The sequence below is a fragment of the Triturus cristatus genome, chromosome 3_1, assembly GCF_964204655.1.
Source record: "Triturus cristatus chromosome 3_1, aTriCri1.1, whole genome shotgun sequence".
Taxonomy (NCBI): domain Eukaryota; kingdom Metazoa; phylum Chordata; class Amphibia; order Caudata; family Salamandridae; genus Triturus; species Triturus cristatus.
Window position 1 is genome coordinate 867,046,829 of NC_140583.1, and position 27,811 is coordinate 867,074,639.

Below are 27,811 nucleotides of genomic sequence, written 5' to 3' on the forward strand. Positions count from 1 at the left end.
TTGAATAATTCCAGTAGCCCTGACTACATGCAAACTATGGCTACCTTTTTTGGAAATAGAGAGCAGTTTTGTACTTTCACATGTGAACAGATTATTGAAGAACTATTTATTATACAGCACATACTTTACACATTTCTACAATTGTAATTACATTTCATGCCTAAAAAAGTGATTGAAAAGAGTAATTTTAAATGTATTTTTAAAGATTACCTCGTTTGATGGAGCAACATATTGCTTAAAATGCACAGCCAAAGCTGGGTGGTACGGGGAAATATTCAGGACATAAAGCATACATGTTAACCTTTGTTTGTCTCAGCAGCAAAAGGCAGAAACGACACTGCTTATGTCCATTTATCTATACACCATTCATTCCAAGATGTAACTATATTTTATAACTGGGCTATGTCACAAAACACTTGCTTTACGGTCCCATCTCACTCACTGAACCATGACATAGTTATTTTTCTGATAATACAGAAACAGGATTAATTTTACAGTGAACCTGAGCACATACAGTGAGCCCAATGTATTTTCATAATTTTGTGTTTCAATATTAATATTCTCCTACTTCTGTCAATATTTCTAATGAAACACAAATAGACAATGTTTCTATGGGTACCACAGAACACACCGCAAAGTATTTAGTGCAAACCCAACTGACAATGGCTAAGATATGAGCCATTTTGCACCAACAATACAGGGCATTTGGAAGATGTATGTTTACATGGAATGGATAAAATAATTTCAGTCAAATGAACTTGACTTGGCGTTAGAGCGACTAAAAGCCCTTGAGCAGGCAGAACAGATTTTCTGCTTGGAATTCTTCTGTTAGACGGCGTGCATGAAAATCCCATGAACAGACCCTAGGGTTAGTGAAAGGTGTTCCAGGGTAGACTTTGGAAGCATCTTACCCTCTCTTCGTTTTTTACATTGAATGGGTGGAATACCACATATACCTGATACAATCTTATCTGGCTCTGTAATGGGAACGATGAAGCCAGGTGTTTGATAATGCAAGTTAGCTACTTGCATTTCTTACTGTAGACATCACCTATTGTCAAGGAATGTAGTAATGTAGGATCCTTCAAGCAGGGTTACACTCCCCCCTCCCTTTTTGCCAGGTGTCAGTGTGTTTTTGAATTAGTCTGCTGGGATCCTGCTAATCAGGACCCCAGCAACTGTGCTTTCTCCCCTAAATTGATACGGTAAGTGCACTGTTACCTCCACAATAGGCTACTGGTGTAACCTTGTAATTCCCTGGTATATGATACTGAGGTCCCAGGGCATAGGTACACCAGGGGTTTCCCATAGGCTGCAGCCTGTATTGTGCCACCCACTGGAGTCCACTTAAATTGTGACTACAGGCCTGCTATTACAGTCTGTGTGAGTTGGTGCTTGCACCTCTCACAACAGATATAAGTTTCCTTATATCTGAGGTTACTACACTTAAAACCTATAAGTCACCCATATGGCAGGCTCTTCAGTCCTGAGGGCAGGGTGCTTGGTTATAAGTGTGAGGATACCCCTGCATGAGCAGGACACCCCTACAAACCCCAAGGTCTATTCTCCAGGCTTTGTAAGTGTGGTCAGCCATTGTTTGACATATAGTGGACATCATTTATTAAAAGATGTCTAACTACATAGTGGCTGCACCAAACCCGGCCATGTTTGGTATAAAACATGTTGGAATCATACCCCAATATCGATTCCAGTATTGGAAGTATGATTCCATGTACTGGTCTCCTTATGGGACTCCCCATACTCCTGGTAACAGACTTTCAGGATCTGCAAGCAAGTTAGTTCTGCTGCTGACCACATACATGATTCTGCCCTCCTGCTGCTGAGCCAAGCTTGAGCAGGGGAAGGTAGAATAGGTTTCCTTTTACAGGGAGGTGAGACTACCTCCCAGACAGGACTTAATGTATTGGGCTGGAGCGGGGGCGCTTGCCAGCACCACCAGACTGCTTTGAAGGGCCCATTTGGTGCCCCTTGCATACTTCAGTTTGGGCCAGTTCAGGCAGCCTTCGGCTGATGCTCTGGTGCAAAATTAGAGAAAGGACATGGGAGTATCCTCTCTTCTGTCCAGCTCCTCCTCTGGGAGGGCCACCAGATTTATTCCAACCCTTTACTTAGGGTACTTTAGGGATTACCTATGGGTGGGTCCTCAGATTCGTCGTGGGACAAGAGTCAACCCTGAAACTATGTCACTCTTCAGTTGTCTGGACACTTGGACTTTGTTGGACCGAGACTGGAACCGAGACTGCACCAAGGAAGACTCCTGCTGCTCCTGGTCTCGCAGTTCTTCAAGTCTTCATCAACATCTGTATCTGTGCTTCATCCAGGTTCTTCAACAGACCTGTGGGCATCAAGGACACCCGAAGAAATTTCCCTTGGAGTGAAGAAGTCACTTCCCTCCATCTGCAGGCATCACAACGAAGCTGATCAGTCTCCTGCTCCTGTCGTCCTACGGACTTCTCGAGGCTCAGCAACACAGGTGGTGGTTCTGTAACTCCCTCGAAGCCTATCTTGTCATCTCTGCAAATTTGAGGCCAGTATCCCTCATCGGAACCAAACACCTGTGCACCATGTCAACTTGCTGTTGCCAAGGCTTGTTGGATCTGCACTCCAGAGATCTTCGGGCTACAATAAGCTCCAGCCTCCAGCACCTCTTCCCTCCAAGATCAGCATCCTCACTGCATCCTCTGGTTTGAGTCCAGCTTTTCGCTCTCCTTATTAGGTGGTACTGAGGAAGCAGGAGTGGTAGCATGCTGCTTCTTGGCCGCCAATATGACTACTGAGTCAGGAGGCAAATCTGATCGAAGGAAGAGCGGATATTGCTCATGAGGTCTGTACTTTTTTTGAAGCCTCGAAGGAGCAGCCTTAGTTGAGGCTGTGGTCAGAAAAAGCTCCATTGCTGGCTCTAAGAGTCCTGGCACCAATGGAAGCAGTGGTCTTGAAGCTGACCGCTGGTGGAGCATCTAAAAAATAACAGATGTAGAAGGTGTGGGGACCGACATATGTGTATTAAGCTTTGCAGCTGGTCTTACTAAGACCTCCTGGAAGGTGGTGATGTCATCCACCAGAGAAATGCGAGTAGGTGATGAATCCGACATTTTCAGTGAGCACCGCCTTGTAGAAGACGATGAGGATGTCCTATGTTGTTGAACAACGCCTAGATCTAGTATGTGTTCTTGTTCCTGATCTTGAACATGATCTATGGCTTCGATGACGAGAATGTCTGGAATATGATGAACACCTGGAATGGCGCCTGTGCTGGTGCGTTCTTGAGTGCAATCTACGTTTTGCTGATTCCCCAGGCATAGAGATTGGCACTGGTGGAATAGGCGCAGGAGGTGGTGGAGGAGGTGGCGCAGGAGGTGGTAGGTGAGTTGGTGTTGGAGAATCCGGTAACACTACCAGTAAAGATAGGGTAGTATATCCTCTTTTCCTGTGTCCTCAACGTTAAAATGCGTTTCAACATCATCCTCCGTCGATGTCTCAATGTCGATCTGCTGCTTGATGGCGATCTCCTCCGACGCCTCGACGTCTAACTGCTCTTCGGAGTCCATGGGTCTGCGCGCCTTGGCGTGGATACACTTCTCGACATTGACCTTACTGTGCACGTTGAAGGTGTATGGACTATAGGGGTTGATCTACCTTGTTTTGATGTGGATCGGAAACGTCAAACCAGCCCTGGGCGGCGAGCAAGTTGGTACTGTACCTGGTCTCGACTTTGACCCCTTTGACATCGACAGGGAAAGATGTCTTTTCCAGGCTGGAATCTTTGTTTTGTACCTTCCACGTCCCTCAGCGGTAGATGGCAGAGCCCTGATAGAGGACTGACCCTCTCCTCGCTCTGAGGATTCATGTTAAGATTGTACTTGCTGTCTGCGCAGTTCTTCCAAGCCTTGAAGGCAAATATTCACCCTCTCTCTCAGGGTGCATCGAGAAAATATCTTGCAGTGCTAGCAATGTTCAGGAACATTACTAGATGGAGGCAGAAAACACAGACATAGTGAGGGTCTGATTTGGCCTTCTTTCTCCCACAGGCAGGGCACTTGTCAAACAGTGAAGCCACATAACATGACAAAATGCCACAATTGTCTGTCAGAAAAAGGCAGAAATAGTGAGAGAAGGATGAAAAATGTTGAATGAAACAGTTTTCACAAAATTCCAATAGAGAATTTTTAAGAGAAAAAACCTAAAAGCCCGAGCTCAGTGCTCCAGAATCCTGTCACCAGGTGCCGGAAAAAAGAACTGAGGCAACTGCCACCTGCTGGGCATGATAGGATACTGGTGGTCTCTTAGTCCTTGAAGGCACAGACACTGTTTAAAACCGACATAATTGCAGCCTATGGGGCTACACTCTCCTACTATCCTTCATCTCTTACTTTTACAGAAAAGGGTTTGTGATAGAGATTAAGCTATTTTGTAAAAACATTAACCTAAATTATACAAATCTATATATATACACATATACATATATACACATATATATATATGAACTCACAATCCTGAATGCAAGACGTTTATCTCCAGAGAAATGCACAGGAACGGACCAGCAAGATATTTCTTAAGTGCTAATTTATTCCACAAACAGCAACATGACGCGTTTCGACCGGATTTCCCCGGTCATGATCACATGACATGTCGAGACCAATCGTGATCTTATATACATTTGCAGAACAATAAGATCCACCCAGTTTGTTCATAGAGCTAGACAACAGACTTTTGATGAATAACCAACATGAATCCTATATTTAAATACAATATTCATTAAAAAAGAACTTTTCCCACAGGGTAATCGTTATTTTTATATTTATAATTGTAAAAATAGGACAATTCACAATTTGAATAATACTGTGTGTTCAAATTACATTTTAGAAATGAAGGACAAGTGTCCATTTTAATATTGAGCATCTCAATAGTGCCAATGTAATGAACAAAATTCACTTATGTCTGTTGAAATATTTAAAGTGCATAGTGCAGAATTTTATGTCCTGAACCTGGACAGAAAGTAAATATTAACCCACCAGTGCAAAAAATTATACTCGTTTTGTTCTCTTGCGAGTCAACTTATTACCTCCATAAGTGACTTACTATTTCATAAAAAGTTATTTCTAAGTTATAAAAATAGAATAAGTGTAAATGGATGCCTAGTAAATAAATGTACAATACTAATACAAAATCATGTTAGTATGCCAGGCAACAAAATATAATGTAGCAACATATCAAAAATAAATACACATAAATAACCATATGTGCAAATGTTACGCATAGAAAGTGCAAATCGGTTATATAGATCCAAATAAGTGCAAAAAACACAGTTTCCCAATTATAAAAAGCTTAAATATCTTTGTAAGATGCAGATCTTTACTACAAATTTGAAACAATAATCAACATATATATATATATCTTTAAATATCAGGAACAATTCAAACAGATCCAGATCCCAATACACAGACACCGAATAAAAACCAGTAAAACCAGAAATCTAGTAAAACCAGTAAAAATCCGATAAAAGTAAGGCTAAAATCCAGACGAATAAATAATTCCATATAAAAAAAAATATATATGTATAAAATTGTTTAAGAGATAAATTTGGGGAGGAGGAGCCTAGCGCGCAACCAAGATGGCCGCGTAGGTGCGAGGCTCCCGAGGACCTCCGCGACCTCCTGCATAAATCCTGACAGAATCCTGTCCCAGATGAGGGGACTGTATTTGTGAGCCCGAGCAGAGGTGACGCCCGTTTTCCGTTTTTAAATCGGACCTCGGACACCGTCAGGAGCATCGATTGAGGTTTGCGGCCTTCTCCACACCGGCCCCCCGTACTGGAGTTGTGGGGCGATCCGGACACAAAGTGAACAACAGCGGCGGGCAAGGCTGGGTGACTCGCGTACCCCGCACTTTCACTTTCGCGCCCTCCTTGCTGCCAGGCGAGGTTGGGTTGCGGGGCGGTGTGCGGTCTCGCTGGGGTGCCCTGCCGGTCCGCCAGCTGCGGTCCGTCCTGCGGAGCGGTGGTCGCTCCCCCCTGGACCCCTTGAACTGGATTGTCGGCCCCCCGTTTCTTGAGGAGATTGACTCGTCTTGGGGATTGAAACTATGTCCACAAAACAAGATGGCGATCGGGCTAAGATAAAATCGACCCGCCGTGGCGCGGCCCAGCAATCCAACAGTATGGACCGCTACACCCTCCAGAAGGGATCCCCAGAGGCGCCGCGTAAGTCCCCTACGGGCCCGACTGATGCTTCCGCTCTGCCCACGGACCTGACCCTCCGAGACGTCATGGGTGCCATCGCCGAGATGAAGGCCTCGGTGGACCAGCGCTTCGACACTCTGGCGCAGAAGATTGACTCGGTCCTCGTGGACGTGGGCCTCGTGAGGGCTGATTTGTCTAAAACCAACGACCGGGTCGACTCTTTGGCCCACTCTACCACGGGCCTCACAACGGACGTAGCGGCCCTCCAACAGGAGGTGCGCAGGCTTGGCCAGGCGAGCGCCCTGATGAATCGTCGGCTGGAGGATTCCGAGGGTCGGGCCCGGAGGAACAACGTCCGCATTATCGGGGTGCCGGAGGGACGCGAGGCGGAGGCAGCGGATCTATTTGTCGAGGACCTGGTTCTCACCCATCTCCAGCCTCGGGGGCTGAGTAAATTCTTTGCAGTGGAGCGTGCCCACAGGGTCCCCGGGGGTAGGCCTAAGGTTGGAGCCCCTCCGAGGCCTCTCATCGCCCGGATCTTCAATTTTCGGGACAGAGACACTATCCTACAGACTTCCAGGCTACAAGGGCCGGTCAAACTTGACAATATGGACATCAATTTCTATCCTGACTTCACTCCGGCAGTCCAAAAGCAGAGACTGAGCTTTCTCGGTGTTAAACGTCGCCTAAGGGACCTGAATCTCAAATATGCGATGCTTTTTCCAGCTAAGCTGAGAGTGGAGGTGGATGGCCACACGCACTTTTTTGATCGACCCGAAGTGGCCGGGGACTGGCTAGACACTTTGCCCGGAGATCGGGACCGGGGGGGTGGGGGGGGGTGCGGTTGGTGGGGAGGGCCCGCCGGATCAGGACTGAGGGACTAATGGTAGGCCTTGCTCTGGACTGCGTTGTTGTCACTATTGACTGTTAGGGTAAGTTCCCCTCCTGTGGAGGTCGTGTGGGGTCTCTTGGGGGATCTCCCTCCTCCTCTGGGGGACTAGTTAGTTTTCTTATCTATGGGGCGACAGGCACACTGCACTTTGGGGGGGCTGTTTGGGCTCATGCAGGGGTGCAGGGTGGGGGGAGTTCTGTTGGGTTGGGTGGGTTGGGGTGGGGTGTGGTTCGTTTCTACCGCAAGGCAAACCAGTTATTGTATTGTTGTTTTTGAGATGCTCTGGGGGGGACAAATGATGGCTTCGTTATGTGATGGGGGGTAGGGATTTGACTTTGTTGTCCTGGAATGTTAACGGACTGGGTGATAGGATCAAGCGGGGTGTGGTCCTGCAGTATTTGAAACTGATTTCGCCTGATGTGGTCTTTCTGCAGGAGACACACCTTATTGGTAACTCCTTTTGTGCCATGAATCGCCGTGGCTTTCGCTTGGTGGCCCACTCGGGCTTCACATCAGGCTCGCGGGGGGTGGGCATCATGATTAAGACCTCGCTCCCGCTAGAAATAGACGAGGTGCGCCATGATGAGAGGGGACGCTACACTGTCTTGGTGGGGAGGATGGAGGGCAGGGTAGTTGTCTTTGTCTCTGTGTACGTCCCACCGGGGCTACAGTCCACCACCTTTGCAGATCTGGGATGCCTCCTTCTTGACCTCCCGGGGGGGCTTCTGGTGGTTGGGGGGGACTTTAATGCGGTGGCTTCTGGGACTATGGATCGTCATCCCCCTAGGGACCTCCCCCGGGCACAGGCGTGGTTAGCTGGCCTTTTGGACACACTGGGATTGGTGGACTGCTGGCGTTTAAAGCATCCCACCCAGCTGCAGTACACCTTCCATTCGGGTGCCCATGGTAGCCTCTCGCGGCTTGATTATGTCCTTGTCCCTGCGGCCTATGCTGGGAGGGTGGGAGAGGTGCGCCATCTGGCGCGGGGTATTTCAGATCATTCCCCGCTCCTGTTGCACTTGGGTGTCTTCCCGAGGGGAGAGGGCAGGGTAGCCCCAATCAATGCTTGGTACCTGCGTGACCCCACTATTCGCGCTGACCTGATTAAATCATTGCAACGGTATTTTGAGGAGAATGTGGGGTCCGTTCCGTCGGCTATCTCCCTGTGGGAAGCCTTTAAAACAGTTCTCAGAGGGGAGGCCCTCTCCTTTATCTCCCATGCCCGCAGACGCGCACAGGAGGAGGTGACCCGGGTGGAGGCCGAAATTACTGAATTGGAGGGCGATCTGGGGAGTGGGGTGACTGACGCGGCGCTGCATGTTCTACACCTTAAACAGGCGGCTTATAGGGCCCTCGTCACGGAGGCGGCCAGGGGCCTTAGCAGAGAGCAACAGGGGCGACTGTATGATGTGGGTGATAAGGCTGGCAAACTGATTGCGTGGTTGGATAAGAAGGAGAGAGCTAGTCGTGTGGTCCCGCTGATTGAGAGGATGGATGGTGTACGAATTACTGAGCCGGAAGGCATTGTTTCTTGCTTCGCGGATTATTTCCGCGAGGTATATTCTCCGGTCTCTCCCTGCTCGGAGGAGGACTCCCATGCCCTGCTGCGGGACATCGCGCTGCCCTCGCTTTCAGTGGAGGACAGGGATTCGTTGGATGCCGCTCCCACCTCGGATGAAATCGCCCTCGCCATACGCTCGGTCGCCTCGGGCAAGGCCATGGCCCGAATGGCCTTCCTATCGAATTGTATAAGCTGCGACCGGATGTACTGGCACCTCACCTCCGTGCGATGTTCCTTGCGGCCCACTCGCGGGGCTCCCTCCCGCCGGACCAGCGTCTAGCTACCATCGTGGTTATCCACAAGGAGGGGAGACCGCGAGACCGGGTTACATCCTATCGACCGATCTCGCTCTTGAATGCGGAGCCTAAAATCCTCGCCAAGGTGCTTGCCAACCGGCTGGTCGGCGTGGTGGGCGATCTGGTCCACCAAGACCAGTCCGGCTTCATTCCCCATCGCAACACGGCTCTTAACTTGCGGCGCTTGCACGGGGTGCTCGCGCGTGTTCCATTCGTGCGGGAGCCGGCCATCTTGGCGTCCTTGGACGCCACCATGGCGTTTGACACGCTCGAGTGGCCGTACATCTGGGCGATGTTGGCGAAATTTGGATTTGGCCCGGGATTCATCAGCTGGGTCAAATTGTTGTACTCTGACCCATTGGCGCAGGTGGTGGTGAATGGTCGAGTCTCGGCCCCATTCGTGCTGGGACGGGGCACGCGACAGGGTTGCCCCCTGTCGCCGCTCCTGTTTGCACTGGCCTTGGAACCCCTGGCGGAGTGGCTGCGGTGGCACCCTTCTATCCGTGGTCTCCGTTGGACCCCTGAGTATGAGGACCGCGTGTCCCTCTACGCCGACGACATCCTGTTGTACTTAGCCTCCCCGCGTAAATCACTGATTGTCCTGGTCGATGTTCTGCGCTCCTTCGGCCGTAACTCAGGTCTTGTCATCAACTGGGCTAAATCCTGTATCTATGTGCTTTCCGGGGAGGCTCCTGTTCTCCCGCGGGGCTGCTCGATCCAGATTGCCTCGCAGGGGTTTCGTTACCTGGGCGTCTATATTACGCTGGACCCGGTGGCCCGCTACGAGCGGAATTTGCTTCCCCCCCTCCAGCGCTTGAAGGAGGACGTCGCGCGCTGGCGGTGCTTGCCGCTTTCACCGCTCGGCCGGGCGGCATTGTTCAAGATGATGTCCTTGCCGCGCTTTTTGTATGCTCTCCAGAACTCGATGGATCTGGTCCCGGCGCGTTACTTCCGTGAGGTGGAGAGTTTGCAGCGCCGCCTGTTCTGGGACGGGAGGCCGCGTATAGCCCTGGCAAAGTTGACGCTCCCGTGGTATGACGGAGGGATTGCCCTCCCGGATATTAAGCGGTATTACTGGGCCTCCCAATTAGCTGCAATTAATCATGGCCTTTACGGGCCCGCCTTAAACCCGGCATTTGAAATGGACAAGATGCTCCTGCCCGGTGGCGATTATAATCGAGCGCTCTACACTAGCGTGCCCGATTCCCGCCTTACGGGACCCACGCGTGTCATGGTGCGAGTATGGCACGCGGCCAATGCAGCTATGGGATGGAAGGACCGTTTGACCCGGGCGTCACCGTTGTATGCGTCTGAGAGGTTGGGCTCCCTATGGACCTCGAGGGGCTTCGATAGGTGGGACACGATAGGCATTAGCACAGTGGGGGACCTCTGGACGAGGGGAGGATTCAAAACATTTGAGACACTGCAGGCGGAGTTTCAGCTGCAGGGCAGTGAATACTTTCGATACCTGCAGGTCCGTCACGCTCTGGGTTCAGTCTTCCCAGACGTGGCCGCCATCCCGGAGTCCTCCCCATTGGAGGATAGAGTGCTAGATGGCCACGTTCCGGACAGCACGATCTCCCTCATTTACAAGAAGTTGATTAATGACCGCTCGGGCTTACTGACTGGGCTCCGCGAGGCTTGGGTTGCCGATGGGTTGGAGCTGGACGACGAGGACTGGATTTCCGCGGTGGCCTCCCCGAAGGAGGTGGCCATCCCGGCTCGCCTTCGCTTCGTCCAGCTTAAGATACTTCACCGGGTGTACATGACGGGGCCAGGGCTTCTGCGTATGGGCTATGCCGAGGATGGACTGTGTAGGCGTGGGTGCGGTGCATTGGCGACTTTTTTACATATTCTGTGGGAATGTCCGAGGGTGGAGCGATTTTGGCGTGGTGTGCATGAGGTCCTGCGAGCGGTTACGCATGTCGTGCTGGTGCCTGAAGCAAGGAGATGCCTGCTGAATGTGTGGGAACCAACCGACTACTCGGTTCCACAGACGCGATGGGTGACGCTGGGTTATATGATCGCTAAACGTGACATCGCTCAATTGTGGGGATCCCAGAGGCCCCCGGCAGTGTCGGCCTGGAAAGAACACATGGATTGGTGCATGTTCCGAGAGAAAGTGGTGTATGTGGCGCGGGGTAAGCCTGGGGCGTGGCTGAAGGTGTGGGGCCCCTGGAACGCCTACCGCGGGGGTATTTGCGAGCCGCCATTGTTGCCTCCCGCTTCACCAGCTCCGTCCCCCTAGATGACCCCCTCCCCCAATCCCGGGCACAGTGTTTTCCCAGTCCCGGACCTATTTCCCTTCCCCTCCTTCGATTTTAGTGTAGGGTTGGGGTCCCCCCATTTGAGGAGCATATGTTGTCACTCTTGTTCTCGGGTTGCCTTGCGGGTGTGGTTTTATGTTGTTAGTGTTGTATAAAACGAAACCGTATTGTGGGCTCAGAGTCATGTGGCCCACGTTGTTGATACCTCCTGCTAGCGTCTCTGTAACGCCAAGTGCCTTATTGTATATATGTCACTAATTGCTGTCACTTTAGCGGCCGGCCGGAAGGTTGTAGGCCCATACCTGTATATATTCGAGATTGTAATAAACGGTTTCAAAAAAAAAAAAAAAAAAAAAAGATAAATTTGTTCTTTTCTCATTTCTTTCATTTATTGATATTGCAGCAGAGGGTCTTAAGTAGGAAAATAATAGAAAATTGTACAAATCTTCCCGGGTGTTAAGGCCATTTGGCATTTTCGTGTCTAACGTAAAATGTATTGACTTTCTAATTGACGCAATTTTTTCTCTCTGTTACCTCCCCTTATTGATCTTTGGACTACGTCAATTACAAAATAACTGAGGTCATTTAAATTGTTCTGATGTACTAATTTAAAATGATGTGCAACTGGATATGTAGAATCCGAGTTAACAATAGCACGTAAATGCTGCAAAATACGGTTAAAAACTTGAAGCTTAGTGCTTCCTATGTACTAAAGGTGACACGTACATTCCAAAACTTAAACTGCATGAGCTGTCTTACATGTGAATAGTCCTTTGATTTTACAGGGAATGGAAGAAAAAGCATCTAAAAATTCCGGTTTATTCACTCCAAATTTACATGCCCTACAGGAACTGCACTTATAAATCTATAAATATATAACCAGTGTCCCGTTTCACATACTTCCGGACTGGTTTTACTACAGCATCTCTCATGGAGGGTGCCCTTCTAAAGGTAATAGCAGGCAGTGCTGCTAATTCTGGGGCAAGAGTAATATCAGTTTTTAAAATAGACCAATTCCTATTTATAATCTTCCTGACCTGCTTCTCTTGACAACTGAAAGTAGTTATAAGCCTGACCACTGGGTTCTTAATTTCCGGGGTCTTTATAGTTTCTAATGATGTACAATCTTCATTATGTAGCCTCAACAAATCTATATCTAGATTATGTATTTTTGAAAGAGCAGCCTGTAAATCACTTATTTTGACCCACGTGCCAAAAATCTCTGCACCGAGTCAGTTAAACAGACTGCTTGATCACTTTCATTGCTGCAAATCCTCTTAATTCTTAAAAACTCCCCATAGGGGATGCTTTTAATAAGGTGTCTGGGATGGGTACTGCTTGCGTGTAATATAGAGTTCCCAGCTGTAGCCTTTCTATGTAATTTTGTATGTATGATATTGCCATCCACATATATATCTACACCAGGAACTCAACTCTTTCATTGCGAATAGTGGCCGTGAATTCCAGATTTAAGTTATTCTTATTTATATCTTCAACAAAACTTTGTGCCAACTCCTTTGATCCCTGCCACACCACACATACGTCATCAATAAATCGCCACCACTTAATGACATTATTTGCAAAGACGTCTCCATGTGTGTGCTCGAGAAAATGCCTCTCCCACCAGCCAACGTGTAAACACGCGTAGCTGGGAGAGAAGCATGCCCCCATAGCCACACCTCGTAACTGCTGGTACACTTCCTTGTTGAATAAAAAGTAATTGTTTGTTAGACATATTTCTATCATTCTCACCAACATTTTGTTGTGCTGATTGTAACACACATTTCTGTTTGATAGAAACTGGCGTATAGCATTTAAACCATCTCCAGCAAAAGCACAGGAACGGACCACCACATAGCAAGATATTTCTTAAGTGCTTCTTTATTCCACAAACAACAACATGATGCGTTTCGACCGGGTTTCCCCGGTCTTGATCACGTGCCATTTCGAGACCAATCGTGATCTTATTTACATTTGCACAACAATAAGATCCACCCAGTTTGTTCATAGAGCTAGACAACAGACTTTTGATGAATAACCAACATGAATCCTATATTTAAATACAATATTCATAAAAAAAGAACTTTTCCCACAGGGTAATCATTATTTTTATATTTATAATTATAAACATAGGATAATTCACAATTTGAATAATTCTGTGTGTTCAAATTACATTACATTTATATATAGGTTCATGCTTCTCTAAGTACAATCTGAAGAATTTCACCACTGTAGCCTGGGTTTAGGCAGCACATTATGTTCTATCTTGGGTGTTTCTGTAGGCCTTCCCGAACAAATGCCTACAGTTAAGAAGATATTCTATGAATAAGTGCTCTGGGATTCCAGCATGCGGGTGGAACTATTCAAATCCTTATGACTATCAATGGAGATCCCCCGGAAGAGAACTTTGTGTCTGGTCGATGTAGCACGTTCCATTAAAGAGACGTATTTTGGAATAGCAAAGTAATAGCGAGGCAGAGGAAATGTAAAGGAATTCAGAATCATTATGCTGTTTACTAAATTCTGGTTGCAGGAGAGGCTCCTGAAAAGTTCTTATAGCTTGAAGAAAAATCTGTAATTTTAATTAATTAAAAGAAATGCAGACGTGGAATGAAACAGGAAGTACAGCTTGAGGACTGGTGGAAATGGGAGAGTGTTCGGAGAGGGAACTTTAGCCAATGGAAAACCATTCCATAAACAGAACTAAAAATTAAGGCTTCCTGGGGTGGGGTATAGATTTGACAAGAAAAGGGGATGTAGGACAGAGGCAGAAGACATATATGCAAGAAACAAGCAATCCATGAGATGAGAAGAGATGGACACACAACACATCAGAAGGAAGAAGGAGAGAGAGCTAGAGAGAGGGAGAAGAGGGTGAAAAAAGCGACCATCAAAAGAAAGTTCTGAACGTTACAGCTGTCCATGATCTGTTCATCAACTGGAGAGCTTCCAGTCTTCAAGCCAGCATGCATACCAGGGTGACAGCTGATAAATAAGGTAAAAGACAGACTGGGTTTTAATTCATATATTATACAGCAAATGTATATAATTGAAAAGGGAGTCAGAAATGTTGTTTTGCCATAAATATTTTGGCAGATTAGCCTAGCGTCACAACCCCAAGATGGCCATGACAGCATGGGACTGCTAATAATGAAGGTTCAGAATGGGTGCTTTATCAGAGACGAGGTTGCATCTTCGAGCTCTGTTCATCAATCACAATGTGGGAACTGGATAGGCTATTATCTGATGATGTCCCTCATTCTCTTCCCAAGTTAATGCAAACAGATTATGAATTGGCGTCATTCTACATACGTTTTTAAGTCTAGTCACACTTTCCAACAGTGACAAGACAGTAGACAAAAGTAGCTTCAGCCTTTGTTCTTTGTTGTTCAAAGACAAATAAGATAAGGGGTTTTCATTAAATTGCTTGGGCCTTTATCAAATATCCAACTATTTGCTTTCTTCAGCATCTTCAGGGTGACTAATGTAGAGGTGGAGCATAAGATCAACAAAAAAGAGAATTTCAAGTTGAAACACAATGCATGCAATGCAGGGTCGTTGTACAGCACAAAGCAAATGTGGTACAGCACAAAGCTATTTGGAGACTAACATAAATGCACAATGGTTTGGAAAAAATGAAAAAAGCGTCTCTGCAAGGGACTCAGACGATTGCAGTAGAATACCCGTGTTCCACTATATTTGGGGGAAAAAGGAAAGGAAGACAATTGCCATTGTTCACCAATGGATTGTGCAAGAGAAATTACTGCATTTGCATAAATGTGAATTCTTTCAGCTATATCTTTCTGCTCATGCTATCGTTACTCACAGGCTCGTCTCTGTAATTGAGCTGTTTCCATCTCTTGACTCCCGTGGAAAGATAATGAAAACTGGCTAGCTCAGCCAAGATGTTTTTAAGTTATTGTTACTATCTGAGGGTCGTTTCTCCACAGATGTACTCATTTCAGCCCTGCTGGGAAAAATTCTGGCTGGTTGAGTCTTGATTCAGATATTTCTCATTTTCCTTTTATTAATACACCCTTTCAGACTATGATTGGAGTATGACAAGATTTTTTGACAGAATACCTTTAAGAGACTTTTACATATTCACAGATGAACAAGTTACTTACCTTCGGCAACGCCTTATCTGGTAAAGACAATATCTAGCAGCAGATTCCTTAACTTTGAATTCCCCAGGCGTCAGACTGCTTTTGAAAGATTTTTCTTCGAGCTGTACCCCTGCGAGTCGATAGGTGGTGTTGGTTGGCTCCGCGTGGTGTCGTCGGAAGTGACGTCCATGTCACCTATATAGGTGCTGCCTCAGCGCGCTGACATCAGTTACTTTTCACGACTTTTCACACCAAAAGCAAGGAACCATGAAGTGTACTGACATTGGTGTGTTTGAAAACTAGGGCCCTGAAAGGGATCAGCCCTGACCCTAGAAACCTGTCTGCAGTGTGGGGAGGACGGGTGGGTCGGTAAGAAATCTGTGGCTAGATATTGTCTCTACCAGATACGGCGTTACCGAAGGTAAATAACTTGTTCATCTGATAGAGACATCTAGCTGCAGATTCCTTAACTTTAAATAGATACCCAAGCAATACCATCCCCGGAGGAGGAACTGCAGACAAATGTCAGACTAATAAGTCCTGCACAACTGATCGGGCAAAATGACTGTCCCTGCAGACCTGACTGTCCAGGCAGTAATGCTTGGTAAAAGTGTGCAAGGATGTCCATGTTACTGCCTGACAGATATCCAGGACTGTGACACCACGTTCTAACGTAGTGGTAGCAGCTTTAGCTCTGGATGAATGAGCCCTAAAGCCTTCAGGAGCATACTTCTTTGCCGAGGCATAGCAAATCTTGATGCAGAGAACGACTCATTGTGAGATGGTCCTTTTCTGCACCGCCCAACCTTTCTTTGCACCAGAATAACCCATGAAGAGTTGGTCGTCCACCTGGAATTCTCTTGTGTGGTCATGGTAGAACGACAACGCTTGTTTTGAGTCCAGAGGGTGGTTGCTCCTCTTCTTTAGAGGGATGCAGAGGAGCGTAGAAAGTTAGCAAGGTGACAGATTGTCTCACATGGAATGGTGTTACAACTTTCGGGCGGAAAAAGGCCCTAGTGCAAAACCAAATTGTCAGGGAAGAGCGTCAAGGAGGCTTGAACGACAAAGCCTGCATCTCACTCACCCTCCTGGCAGATGTAATTTCCACTACAAAAGCTGTTTTGATGGTGAGCAGCCGGAGGCGACAATTATGCAGGGCATGAAAGGAGCAAACAGCAGGAAAGTGAGAACCAAATTGTGGTCCCATAATGAAAGGGGAAGGTGGGAACATATATTCAAGGCATTTCAGGAATCTATGTACAATGGGTGACTTAAATAAAGAGGGTTAGTCTGGCAGCCTCAGGAAAGCAGACATAGCAGAAAGATACCCTTTCACGGTGCTCAGAGCAGAGCCCTGCAGGCAAGGTTCAAAATAACAAGCAAAACATCAAAAAGGGAAGCAGAAAGAGGATCAAAAGAATTTTCTGTACAATATATATCAAATTTCTTCCATCACTAGGCGTATATCGTTTTGATGGAGGGACGCCTGGCTGCCAGAATAACATTACAAACTTCGTGAGGAAGGTAGAAAGCTCAATCTCTAAGCAAGAAGGCAAAGCAGTGACAGGTTCGAATGGAGGACCCTCCCCAGCATCTGCAACAGAAGATGCTACAGAAGGAGCATTCCGATTTAGAAGATCGATGATCATTTGCAGAAGCTTGGGAAACCAGACACTCCATGCCCAGTCCAGAGCCACTAGGATGACTTGTGTCCTGTCGGTCCTGATTTTACTGAGTACTCTGGGCAGGAGTGGTATGGGCGGAAAGGCGTACAGGATGCCCGAGCTCCACTCGAGACAAAAAGCGAGAGCCGCCTTGGAAACACTAGTGCGTAAAGCTGTTCACATTGCATGTTCTCAGCAGAGGCACACAGATCTAACCAACCACTGCTGAAAGAGACCTTGCGCTACCTCCAAATGGAGACGCCACTCATGAGCCGCTAGGCATCGACAGCTGAGTTTGTCCACCCTGGCATTCAGGGAACCTGTAAGGTGTTGAACCACCAGGGAAATGCCATGCTGTTCCAGCCATGTCCAAAGACACAGAGCCTCTTGAGAAAGGGTCCATGCCCCGACTCTGCCATGATTGTTGCAGTACCATATGACGGTGGTGTTGTTCGTGAACACATATACTAGCCTTCCCTTGATGGAGGGTAGAAAGGCATTCAATGCCAATCGGATCGATCAGAGCCCCAGCATGTTGATGTGGAGTCCGGATTCCATCGGAGACCAGAGTCCTCTGAACTCCACCTCTCCAAGATGGCCGGTCCATCCCAGAAGTAAAGCTTCTGTCACTACTGTGAGATCTGTTTGGGGAAGGGAGAGGGGTCTGCCTCTGATCCAATCACGGTTTGTTAGTCAACACTGCAGGTCGTGTGCAGTTCCCTTCGAACTCTGGACCATGTTGGAGAGATTGGAACTTCAGGTCCCACTGCAGAGCCTGCATATGCCATCTGACATGTGTTACTAGCAGGAAGCAGGAGGTCATGAAGCCCAACAGCCTTAGAGTATTTGCCACCGAAATCCAGAATGTAGGCTGAAACATCGGTATCATAGCTAGAATATCCTGGATTCGTCGCTCAGGAGGATAGGCTCGAAACTGCACTGTGTCCAGAAGGGTTCTGATGAAAGGGAGAATCTGAGAGTGAGTCATGTGCGACTTCGGCACGTTAATAGAGAACCCCAGCGAATGCAGGAGGTTCGCCATTGTTTAGAGGTGGGAGACAACAGCCTGGGGTGAGCCCGCCTTCTTTAGCCAGTTGTTGAGATAGGGGGAAGACTGGTACACCTGATCAGATGAGCTGCGACCACCGGCATCACCTTGGTGAACACCCTAGTGGCGCTGGTAAGGGCAAAGGGGAGCACGGTGAACTGAAAGTGCTCATGGCCTACCATAAACAGCAGGTAGCACCGATGGGCAGGCAGAATGGAGATGTGGAAATAGACGTCCTTCAAGTCCAACTCTACCATGCTGTCTCCCAGGGCAGACAGGACATGAGCTAATGTGAGCATCTTGAATTTCTCCTTTTTAGAGGAAGTAGTTGCAGAATAGTAGGTATAGGAAAGAACGAAGGCCCTTGTCCTTTTTCGGGACCAGAAAATATAGCAACCACAAAGAATAGCAACCACAGCGTACTTCCAATGCCGGAACCCTCTCTATGGCTCCCTTGGCCAAGAGAGCCATGACTTCCTCCTGGAGCACAAGTAAATGATCCTCTGTCAGCCAGTCGTCGGATGGAGGGATTGGTGGTCTTGAAGGGGAGAGAGTAGCCCCTCCGGATGATCTGGAGGACTCACCTGTGTGACGTAATATTTTGCCAGTGGTGGAGGTGATGGCTGATCCGGACACCAACTGGACGCCCATGGTCTTGAAGGGCAAGAGTAGGAGTGCTTGGAGGCTGAAGCTGCCGGGAGGGGGAGGGGGTGGTTTGACTGGACGTCTGGCTATACGACCCACTTGGTCAGTATGAACGACGCCCTCATCTGTGCAGGCGTTGTGGAAGTTGTGCAGTGTGGTGGCTGTGATAGGGCTGGCATGGTTGAAAGCTTCTTCCGTAGCCATTGAAGAAGCAAAAGGCAGAGTGGGTTTGATGGGGGCAGATGAGAGGCCCAAGCACTTGGCCGTAGCCTGCGAGTCCTTAAAGAGCTACAGTGCAGAGCCCACCTTGTTTCCGAATAGACAGGCGCCATCAAAGGGCATGTCCATGAGTGAAGCCTGAACATCCCCTTAAAAGACAGATGTTCTCAGCTCGGTGTGGCATCTAAACCCACCATCAACGAAATATTTCTGCCCAGCGAGTCGGACGTGTCTAAACCACATCTAATCAAAAACTTTGCTGCGCCTCTCCCATCTGATACTGCTTGAAAGAGGATGGGCTGGGCCTACTTCGGGACCAGTGCAGCACTTGTGCAACGGTTTCCCACAGAGAGTGGGAATAACGGCTCAATAGGCATGTGGTGTTCACGGACCACAAGGCTGGTGGAAGAAAACATCTTCTTGCCCCAACTGTCCAGTCTCTTGGATTCCCTGTCAGGGGAAGCAGCATACACCATGGGAAATAGAGGATTGAACTACCAAGTTCTCTGGGGTGGGGTAAGTAGCGAGGAAGTTTGGGTCACCTGGGGCAGGGTGGTGGTGGCTGACAATCATCCTGTTCACAGTGGCCTCTGTGCTGGGTTTGGACGAGGTTCCCTGTAGGACGTCCGTGAGGGCTTCATTAGATGGAAGCAAAGGTTCTGAGGAGAAATCTCCGGCTGTAGCACCTCTGTCAAGATGGTAGTCTTGACCGCCACTGAGGGTAGCTTAAGGTCAAGCACCTCTCCCGCCCTCCGCACCACCACTGTATAAGATGCTCCCTCTCCCGCAGCCACAGTAGTGGGGGAAAGCATGGCAGCATCTGGAGAAATATCCAATCCACTGGCTTCACCCAATTTCTCATACCAGTCCATCTCCTGATCGTAGTGCTGGTATTCTAAAGGGTCCAGTGACTACTCCCATTCTTCTCCCAAGCCTAGCCTCTCCGAATGAGGCTTAGGAAACGACCTAGGACCTGTAGGTCCTGTCAGGTCTGGAATCGGTGTAGGTCGATGTCGCTACTGCTCTGTGTCGTCTGGAATTAGAACAGGGCTGGTGTCGCCAGTGGGCGCCGGGACCAGCGTCAGGAAAGGTTGCAGTGGCACAATCTGGATTCATAGGGGCCATCGATGCCGGAGCTGCCAGCGCGGAACCTGATGGGGCCCTCATCTGACCTAGCAGGGCCCAAAGGCGCCCCGAAAGGTCTGGCCGCTCAAAAAGGAGATGCATGGTCTTGTAAAATTATTTAATTTGAGCAGGGGTTGCTCTGGCTTCCAGAAAAGTGGGGAGGCACAGAGCCAGCCCAGGCGCAGGTTCCAGAGAACAAGGCCTCGAATGCCGATGTTCCTTGGTCGCGTCAGGGAGAAGGCGAAGCACACTTTGGCTTCTTGTGTTTTTTGTCACTCTTACCAAAGTGTCCAGATGATCTTGAGTGGGACGAAGAGGCCCTGGGACACTTGGAGCAGTTCCGGGACCTTCTTCTCAACTGGGACCTCCGAGGATTCTTGCGTGGCTTTGTCGGGCAACGAGCAGCTTCAGGTACAGCTCCCTCAAAGCCTTCGGTGCCAAGACACGGCACAGTGACAGGCACCGCACAGTTTAAAACCTGCTATCCTCAATGACATAACTCTCACGCATCGTAAAAAGGGTCAACAAAAGTCAAAGAAAATCCCGTAAAAAAAGTGACAGAGGGTAGCTTTCTTCAAGGAGTAGTTCTTAAATTGGCTCAATGGCTTGGATTGCTGTTTGAAGTTCACATGGTCTGTGAGCAGAACATCTGCAGTATATCTTGACCTTGATATCCAAACAGAGCATGACAGGCTTGTGACGAAAGTGCATCAAAACCAACGGATAAATACTCCTTATTGCACTATAGATCATATCATCCCAGAGCCCTTCGGGATAATTTGCCCGTGGGACAGTTTTTAAGATACCGCCGCAACTGCTCTACTCTACAACAATACTCTGAACAGTCCAATGTATTGGCCAGTAAGTTAGAGAACCGAGCATACCCCAAGAAGGTTATAAAACAGGCGAGAAAACGAGCATACAACACGCCACGCGCTGCTCTTTTGGAAAAGACTCCTAAGAAGAACAGTGATTGCATTCCAGTGGTTACCACTTTTGGTCCACTTTCCACGAAAATCAGACAGATCATCCGCAGACACTGGCACTTGTTAAACACCACGAATATGCAGATGCCTCCACCACGGTTTGCATTCAAACGATCAGCTAACATCCGCGACCGTTTGGTACATACTAGACCCAAACAAGATCTACGGGAGACCAATGTCCCGCAGGGACACTACCCATGCGGGAGTTGCTCAGTCTGTGTGTTCACATCTTCAACGAAAAGTGTTACTCTTGCTAATAACAAAATTTGGTTTTTAAACAAATTCAGCAACTGTAATACAATAAATGTTATTTACAGATTGACGTGCCCCTGTGATCTACACTATATTGGCCTAACCACCAGGAAGGTCAAAATAAGGATACAAGAACATCTCAGCACATTACGTGCAGGAAAACTGAGCACCAGATTGGTGCAACATTTCCAATCTCATAAACATACCCCTAAAGATGTTTGCTGGGTGGTTCTAGAGAGGGTGATGGGGGACCAATTTAACATGGAAACAAGACTGAGTACCAGGGAAGCACGCTGGATTTACCAGGAAGGTGTAGATCAAATTGGATTGAATGATCTCATTGAATGGAATAAAGTAAATATATAATCCATTCATTTTTTGACACCTTGTCAGGATGATGTACACACACTCTTCCATTGTATGTGATGAAATCACCAACTGACATGATCTGCGCTCTATCTGTGGGGATTATGTTACTTCATCTGCCACAGTAACAGCAAATAGGCACCTTTGTTAAAAACCCTATCACTTATATAGGTTTTCCCAATAATGCACAGTCATTGTCAATAAAGTTACTAGGTACTGAACATGCTATCCTGGCTTGGAACAAGAGTTGTTGAGCGACCCTACTACAGGTGTTTCTGTACATCTAGCTACAGGTAGTGCAGATGGGGCAGCATATGTTTATGCATAGCGGTTGCAGCACTTTAAACATCGTGTTTTCATTGTTTCAATGGGTCAATAAAGTTGATTGGTATTGTTTACATATTCAACCTTATAGCAGGGGCCCGTATGGGTGTTGAGTTAAGTTGACCAAAATATGAAAATATGATTTTTTGGATCGAGCCACAGTAACTGCATGTAGGATTACATGTGGATATATATGCGGCTCTGTAACATTTCTAAAGTTGTTTTGGAAGGTTTTTCAAGATATCGTAAATGACAATGCCCATATAATCGACACGAGCAGATGATATATTTACTGGTGTTAAAATAACAATGCATTCCTCTCTGAGCGTGGGAGTTTGCAAAAAGCAAGACCGTATTGTTGATTTCGCCATTCAATCATGGCGGCGACGGTAATAGCGCAAAAAACTTTGATTCCCTAAGGGAGGACGGGAACGATTCAGTGCGATCACGTGTCGAGCGTGATCACGTTCATATTCACGATACACAACAGCCGGGTAGACGCGGTGCCGAGTTGATGCCGGATACGTACTCGGTCACGGTGAGTCTTGCCTGGGTTGGTGTGTTTGGAAGGTTTTTAAAGAGGAATGGCAACATCTGTCATGCTATTTGCCACAGCTATAACGGGAGTATATGCTAGAGGGTTAACAAACTGGTCGGGGATGAGGTTGAGGAGTAATAGTCACCTCACAGCATAGGGACTCCCTCGATCATACGATGAGTGAAAGTTACAATTAAAAGGTACACTACAGAAGGGTAGATACACGCTAAAAATGGGGAACAGGAGCATTATCATTGAAGAACAAACATTTTACGGCAAAGACAGCGGTGGCCATAAGAGGAAGTTATATCTCCCATGGCCTCATGATTTCTGTTATGTATTACAGACTCACGTTAGGAGGTGACCGGAAGAGCCTTGAAGGAGTGATCGTAGCCACACACACAAGTCCCGGAGGGTAAAGGTATGCCCATGTTGGGCAATATCCCGGTAAATGTTTTGGAAGATATGCAGTCAGGGAAACAGTACATACTGCATAACGTTCTTTATACTCAGATGCCAACTAATTTTGCTATGTGCGGTTTGTCTATCTTTTGTTTCCCTGTGTCTCTAATAGTATTGTTTTTAATAGACAAGCGGTGGTGCAGGGTGGAGCGATAATACCCCACGCCCTGAAGAAATTGCCGTGAGTTTATCCTAAGGCAATGAAACATATCGGCATTTTAATATGAGCAGACACACAGCACAGAATAAAAATCGAAAGCCAGTGTGATCTAGCTCAAGTTTGTATATAGTGACACGGGGAGCGATTTCTTGATCCCCAGGTCCCTACTGTGGGGGAGCATTTGATGCACGAATTATTGCACAGCTATTCCTTATCATACACCCTAGCACCTTGTCTTTTGGGTCTCAACCCACCTATATTCTTTTGCACACTTCTTTCCTTGGAGTGGTGGTAGCTGATGATGAGATCTTGAGGTAGCAGGCGGGTACCTTCCTGCTTTATCCTCCCTGGTGTTGCTACCGTGAGGCACCATCACTCCATTCTCACATTTTTTCACCACATTAGGGTGTTAGAGACACAGGTCATTGGTTACAGAGGTAGTTTTTAATTCGTACAAAATCTTTCTTTCTCTTTCCTTTATTGGTGATTCATACCTATAGCAGTATAGATGGTGTAACCACCTAATATCGCTCAACATATAACTTTGCACCATTCTGTTGGGGAGGTCTTTTTAGAGTCACCTCATGATGATCGGAAATAAGAATGAGGAAAAATAGCCTTGTGCTAGAAGTTCTCTAAACGGCAGGCCCAGCTGATGCAAGTTAAAAAATGGAGATAAACACGACCTATGACAAAGTAAAGCACCAAGAACTAGCATCCATTGAGAGTGAATAGGCTGAAGCCTCACATAAATGTTGTCAACTGTATAGAGATGACAACTGAGCAAACAATTGTGAGAAACAGTTTCAAAATCTAAAATGGCACAGATCTTGGACTGATACAATCAAACTACCAGGCATGTTGAGAATATTTTATGACATCCTTTAAGAATGGAAAAGTATTGAGGCAGCTGGGTATTACAGGTTTTTAACTGGGCAACCTAGGCGTGCACGTGAACTATTGTCCAGTTTGTGTTTCTGAAGCAGACATTTTACCATGTTATTAGCATGTAAGGAAACCCATTTTGTGCTGCCCATCTTCAATTTAAGCTACTCCCAAAAACTGCTAAATATTGAGATCAAAACAAAGCAATTTCACAACAACATGCTGTAGAATAGTTTGTTAAACTTACCCATAAGTAATTTTTCTTTTATAAGTGGGACAAAGTGCTGGGCTTCACAATTGTCTGGTTCATATAAAAGAACTAAAAATTGACAAAACATATTTACTGTTAGTACCAGCAGTTTCATTGGCAAGGAAAAAAGGGAATGCATTTATTTATTTGCTGCAATAGTGCGTCCATACTAAGTCAAATACATATGAACAGTTAGAACATGTGTATACAGCATAACAGCACCACCATTTTTGTTAATTGAGCATAACTTAGGGTTTTCTCAACTCACATGGGGTAGAGTGAGTGGCATTGCTTATGTACTGCAGTAGCATACAAGGAGTAGAATGGATGGCACTGCTTATGTACTACAGTAGCATCCATTCATCATTCCAAAACTGCACTGTAATATTCAGGTATTTTAATGGACCAACAGCGCTGTAACCTCATACAATTTTTTTCTTCCGGGTGCCGTTATGCAGCTAGGATATTTCAAAGAAAAGAAATCTGTAAAGGGAACATCATGCATTGCAACTTGTTTTAAAGGACTCGATAAAGGTAAAGAGTACAGCTAGACAGTCTAATGAAGACTTCAACAGTGCAATAGTCGGAACATCCGGTGAATGCCTCTGAGTAAGTAGATATGTATAAAAGTTGGAAGCTGGCCATTCTGCATGTTAGGCAATGTAGCAAATCATGTCTTCATGTCTGGTCAAGTAGAGGGTCTCTATTTCCAAATCTCGTCAGCAGAGGCTTACCACAGAAAAACTCTTGAGACTATTGCTAAATTTGAGATGTCCGTTAAGTGTTTTTATTTCATTGAGAGGGTGCCTTGGGGATCTAAGGGAGTTGCCCTGTGAATGGCAGTAGTCTTATGTTCATTTACAGTCCAAATGTATGTCACTTCTGCATAGTCAACCATGCATGGACATGACTGTATTTTCTTTAACCACACATTTGAATTGGGATTGATGGTTTGAACTAGTGAACCTCAATACTCTCTGGGGCAATGCCCACAACATAAAAGCCTCGACAACTGAAATCCCATGCTCAATCAATACTTGTTACAATAGTCACCTAGTACTGACCAATTAGTTTCAGAAGTTATCACAATGCATGTAAAGCTGTTCCATTTTTTTGGGTGAGTTTTCTAGCATTAGGCATTCCAAAATATTTTTTTAATTTGGATACATTTGTAATCTGGAGTCATTAACTGTTCAAATTATTTAAATTAAGGTATTTGTTCTCTACCTGTTGATATTTCAGTTACAATGGATTTCTTACAATGGTAATAGCTGAGCGATTGCTTGGAAATGATTAGTATTTAAAGGAATTTCATTTAATTAGGTGTTTTTATACATTTGGTAAAAATACAGAACTAAGTAATAGCTATTATTTCTGCAACTTAGCTGGGGCACATGTATTATCTCGACTAAACTTTGGTAAAGATGATATGTTGGTAAAAAGAGTCAGGGTCCTACTGAAATACATGACACATGACAAAGTGCAGCCATTCATATTTCTGTCTGCAACCTAAATATGCACACTGAATCAGCACACTGAAAGTACATGTATTAATCTATACAAATCATTCATGAGGGCACCAGTTAAAGTTATCACAAAAATATGGGCCTACGTAGTTCTGATTAGCAGAAACAACTAATTTAGTGAATAACCAGGAATAAAGGAATAACGGAGGTAGAAAATTTCACTTGCAGGAAAATAACATTGGATGTCAAACCTGGAAGCATAGACGTCTATATCTAAACATACTCAAAGGTTAACTATCTCTCCTCTCTTACTTGGCTCACTGTACCACCTGAGACGATATGCATGAATATAAGAAGTAAGGGCCAGATGTATCAAAGCTTTTTGCGATCGCAAACGGGCTGATTGCAAATTGGCCCGTTTGCGATCACAAAAATGCGTTTTGCAATGTATGAAACATTTTTAAATCGCAATATGGGTAATCGCAATTATTAGTGATTACCCAAATTGTGAATGCAGTTAGGGAATCGCAATTTGCGATTCCCTAAATGCAATTCTTGTAGCAAATTGCTACTAACTTCTAGTTGGTGGTAATTTGCAAATTCCTTGAAAAATTCACTTTTTAGCATTTTGCTAAGTGCCATGTTGCACACATACATGCCCTTAGCATGTATGTGCGCCATGTGCACACATGCATATTTCAGGGGTGCATCAGGGTGGCCTTTTGGCCACATGCACCTTTGAAGTTGCATGCGCAATTTGCGAATGCCTATTTGGTACTTGCACATTGCGAATATCTTCCCATTCATTCCTAAGGGTCTTTAGGACCCTAGGAATGAATGGGAAGCCAGTCCTTAATAGCGAATCGCAATTTTCAATTCGCTATTAAGGAATATGTAGGAATCGCAAAATGTCTGCAAAAACCTACATACACTGCATTTTGAGAGTCTATAATAGCGAATCGATAAAATTCACTATTATAGACTTGCAAAATCCAATGTTGATACATCTGGTCCTAAATTAGCTATAACTAACTCTATACTTCAGAAATATAGATTATGCTACTGAATTCAATAGGTCAATAGTAAAATGTTTAAAAATGGGATTGATGTAATGTTTTTTAGAATGTTGTAATATATGGTACTAGATTCCTCTAGTTGAGCTGCGAACAAGGATATTTGTGTTAGGGTTAGGAAGTCAGTCATTGCTGACAAAAATACCTTTGTAATTTATATCCGGCATTGACTTCAGCAGGGCCTCTGGTCCAGGGTTTTCCAGCCTTTTCAGTAATAAGAGCTACTTATGTTCAACGAACAACGTCTCGAGCTACTAATATTTTTAGAGTTGTAATACTGACCATATCAAACAAGACTGTCTTTGTGGCCACAAGTTGCAAGATTACCAGCAGTGCATCAACCACTTTTGCCAGCATTAATTTTAAAAAAATGCTTCGTCAATGTGGAATGTCTCTAAATTGGTAATATATAACAGCCATAGCTACATTGCCAATGGAACCAGGTTAATAATAATAGTAATAAGTCTCCCCAACGCTGCATGATTTATCACTCAAATTCTTTTTTTAAATAAGTCCGAAATTCAATCATTTTTCTCCACACAGAAGCTTGTGAGTTCTGAAAATACACATATGTGTGCCTCAAATAAACACCTTTCGATTTTGGCATACATAGATTAATTCAACCATGCAAAAGCTTCTAATTTAGAAGCCTGTGCTGAGAATAGGAGAGCTACTATCAGGTAGCTGGAGAGAGAACAGTGGCTCACAAACTACTTGTTGGAGAAGTGTGCTCTGGTCTATAATACGCTACCAATAGAAATCACTTTAGTGCAATATGCAAGCCCCGCTAGGCCTCACGTAGCATTTAGACCAAAATTGAATTCCAGTGATGTGCACTTATTTAGAAATGTCAGAAAGTGAGATTTTAATTTGGAAAGGGATTACCTTCACCAACTTAATAGGCAAAGCCTGGTTATGTCTCAACAAGTTCTCTGAGAAACACTGCTTAACCTCTAGAAGCTGTGGCACACGCAACAGGCAAGTCCCGGAGTAATGAAAGTTAAGCTCACGAAGTACCCACAATTTT

General features: G+C 46.1%; 1 protein-coding gene across 4 annotated transcripts in view; it reads right to left on the reverse strand.

The window, feature by feature from the left end:
• Window positions 1-27,811, reverse strand: part of ERICH2 (glutamate rich 2) — a 313,376-nt gene that overhangs the window by 4,826 nt on the left and 280,739 nt on the right. For all 4 annotated transcript variants that reach the window (XM_085646409.1, XM_085646410.1, XM_085646412.1 and 1 more), the window contains one exon: window positions 24,243-24,314. In XM_085646409.1, coding sequence (XP_085502535.1) covers window positions 24,243-24,314 — 72 coding nt within the window. The remainder of the gene's footprint in view (window positions 1-24,242; window positions 24,315-27,811) is intronic.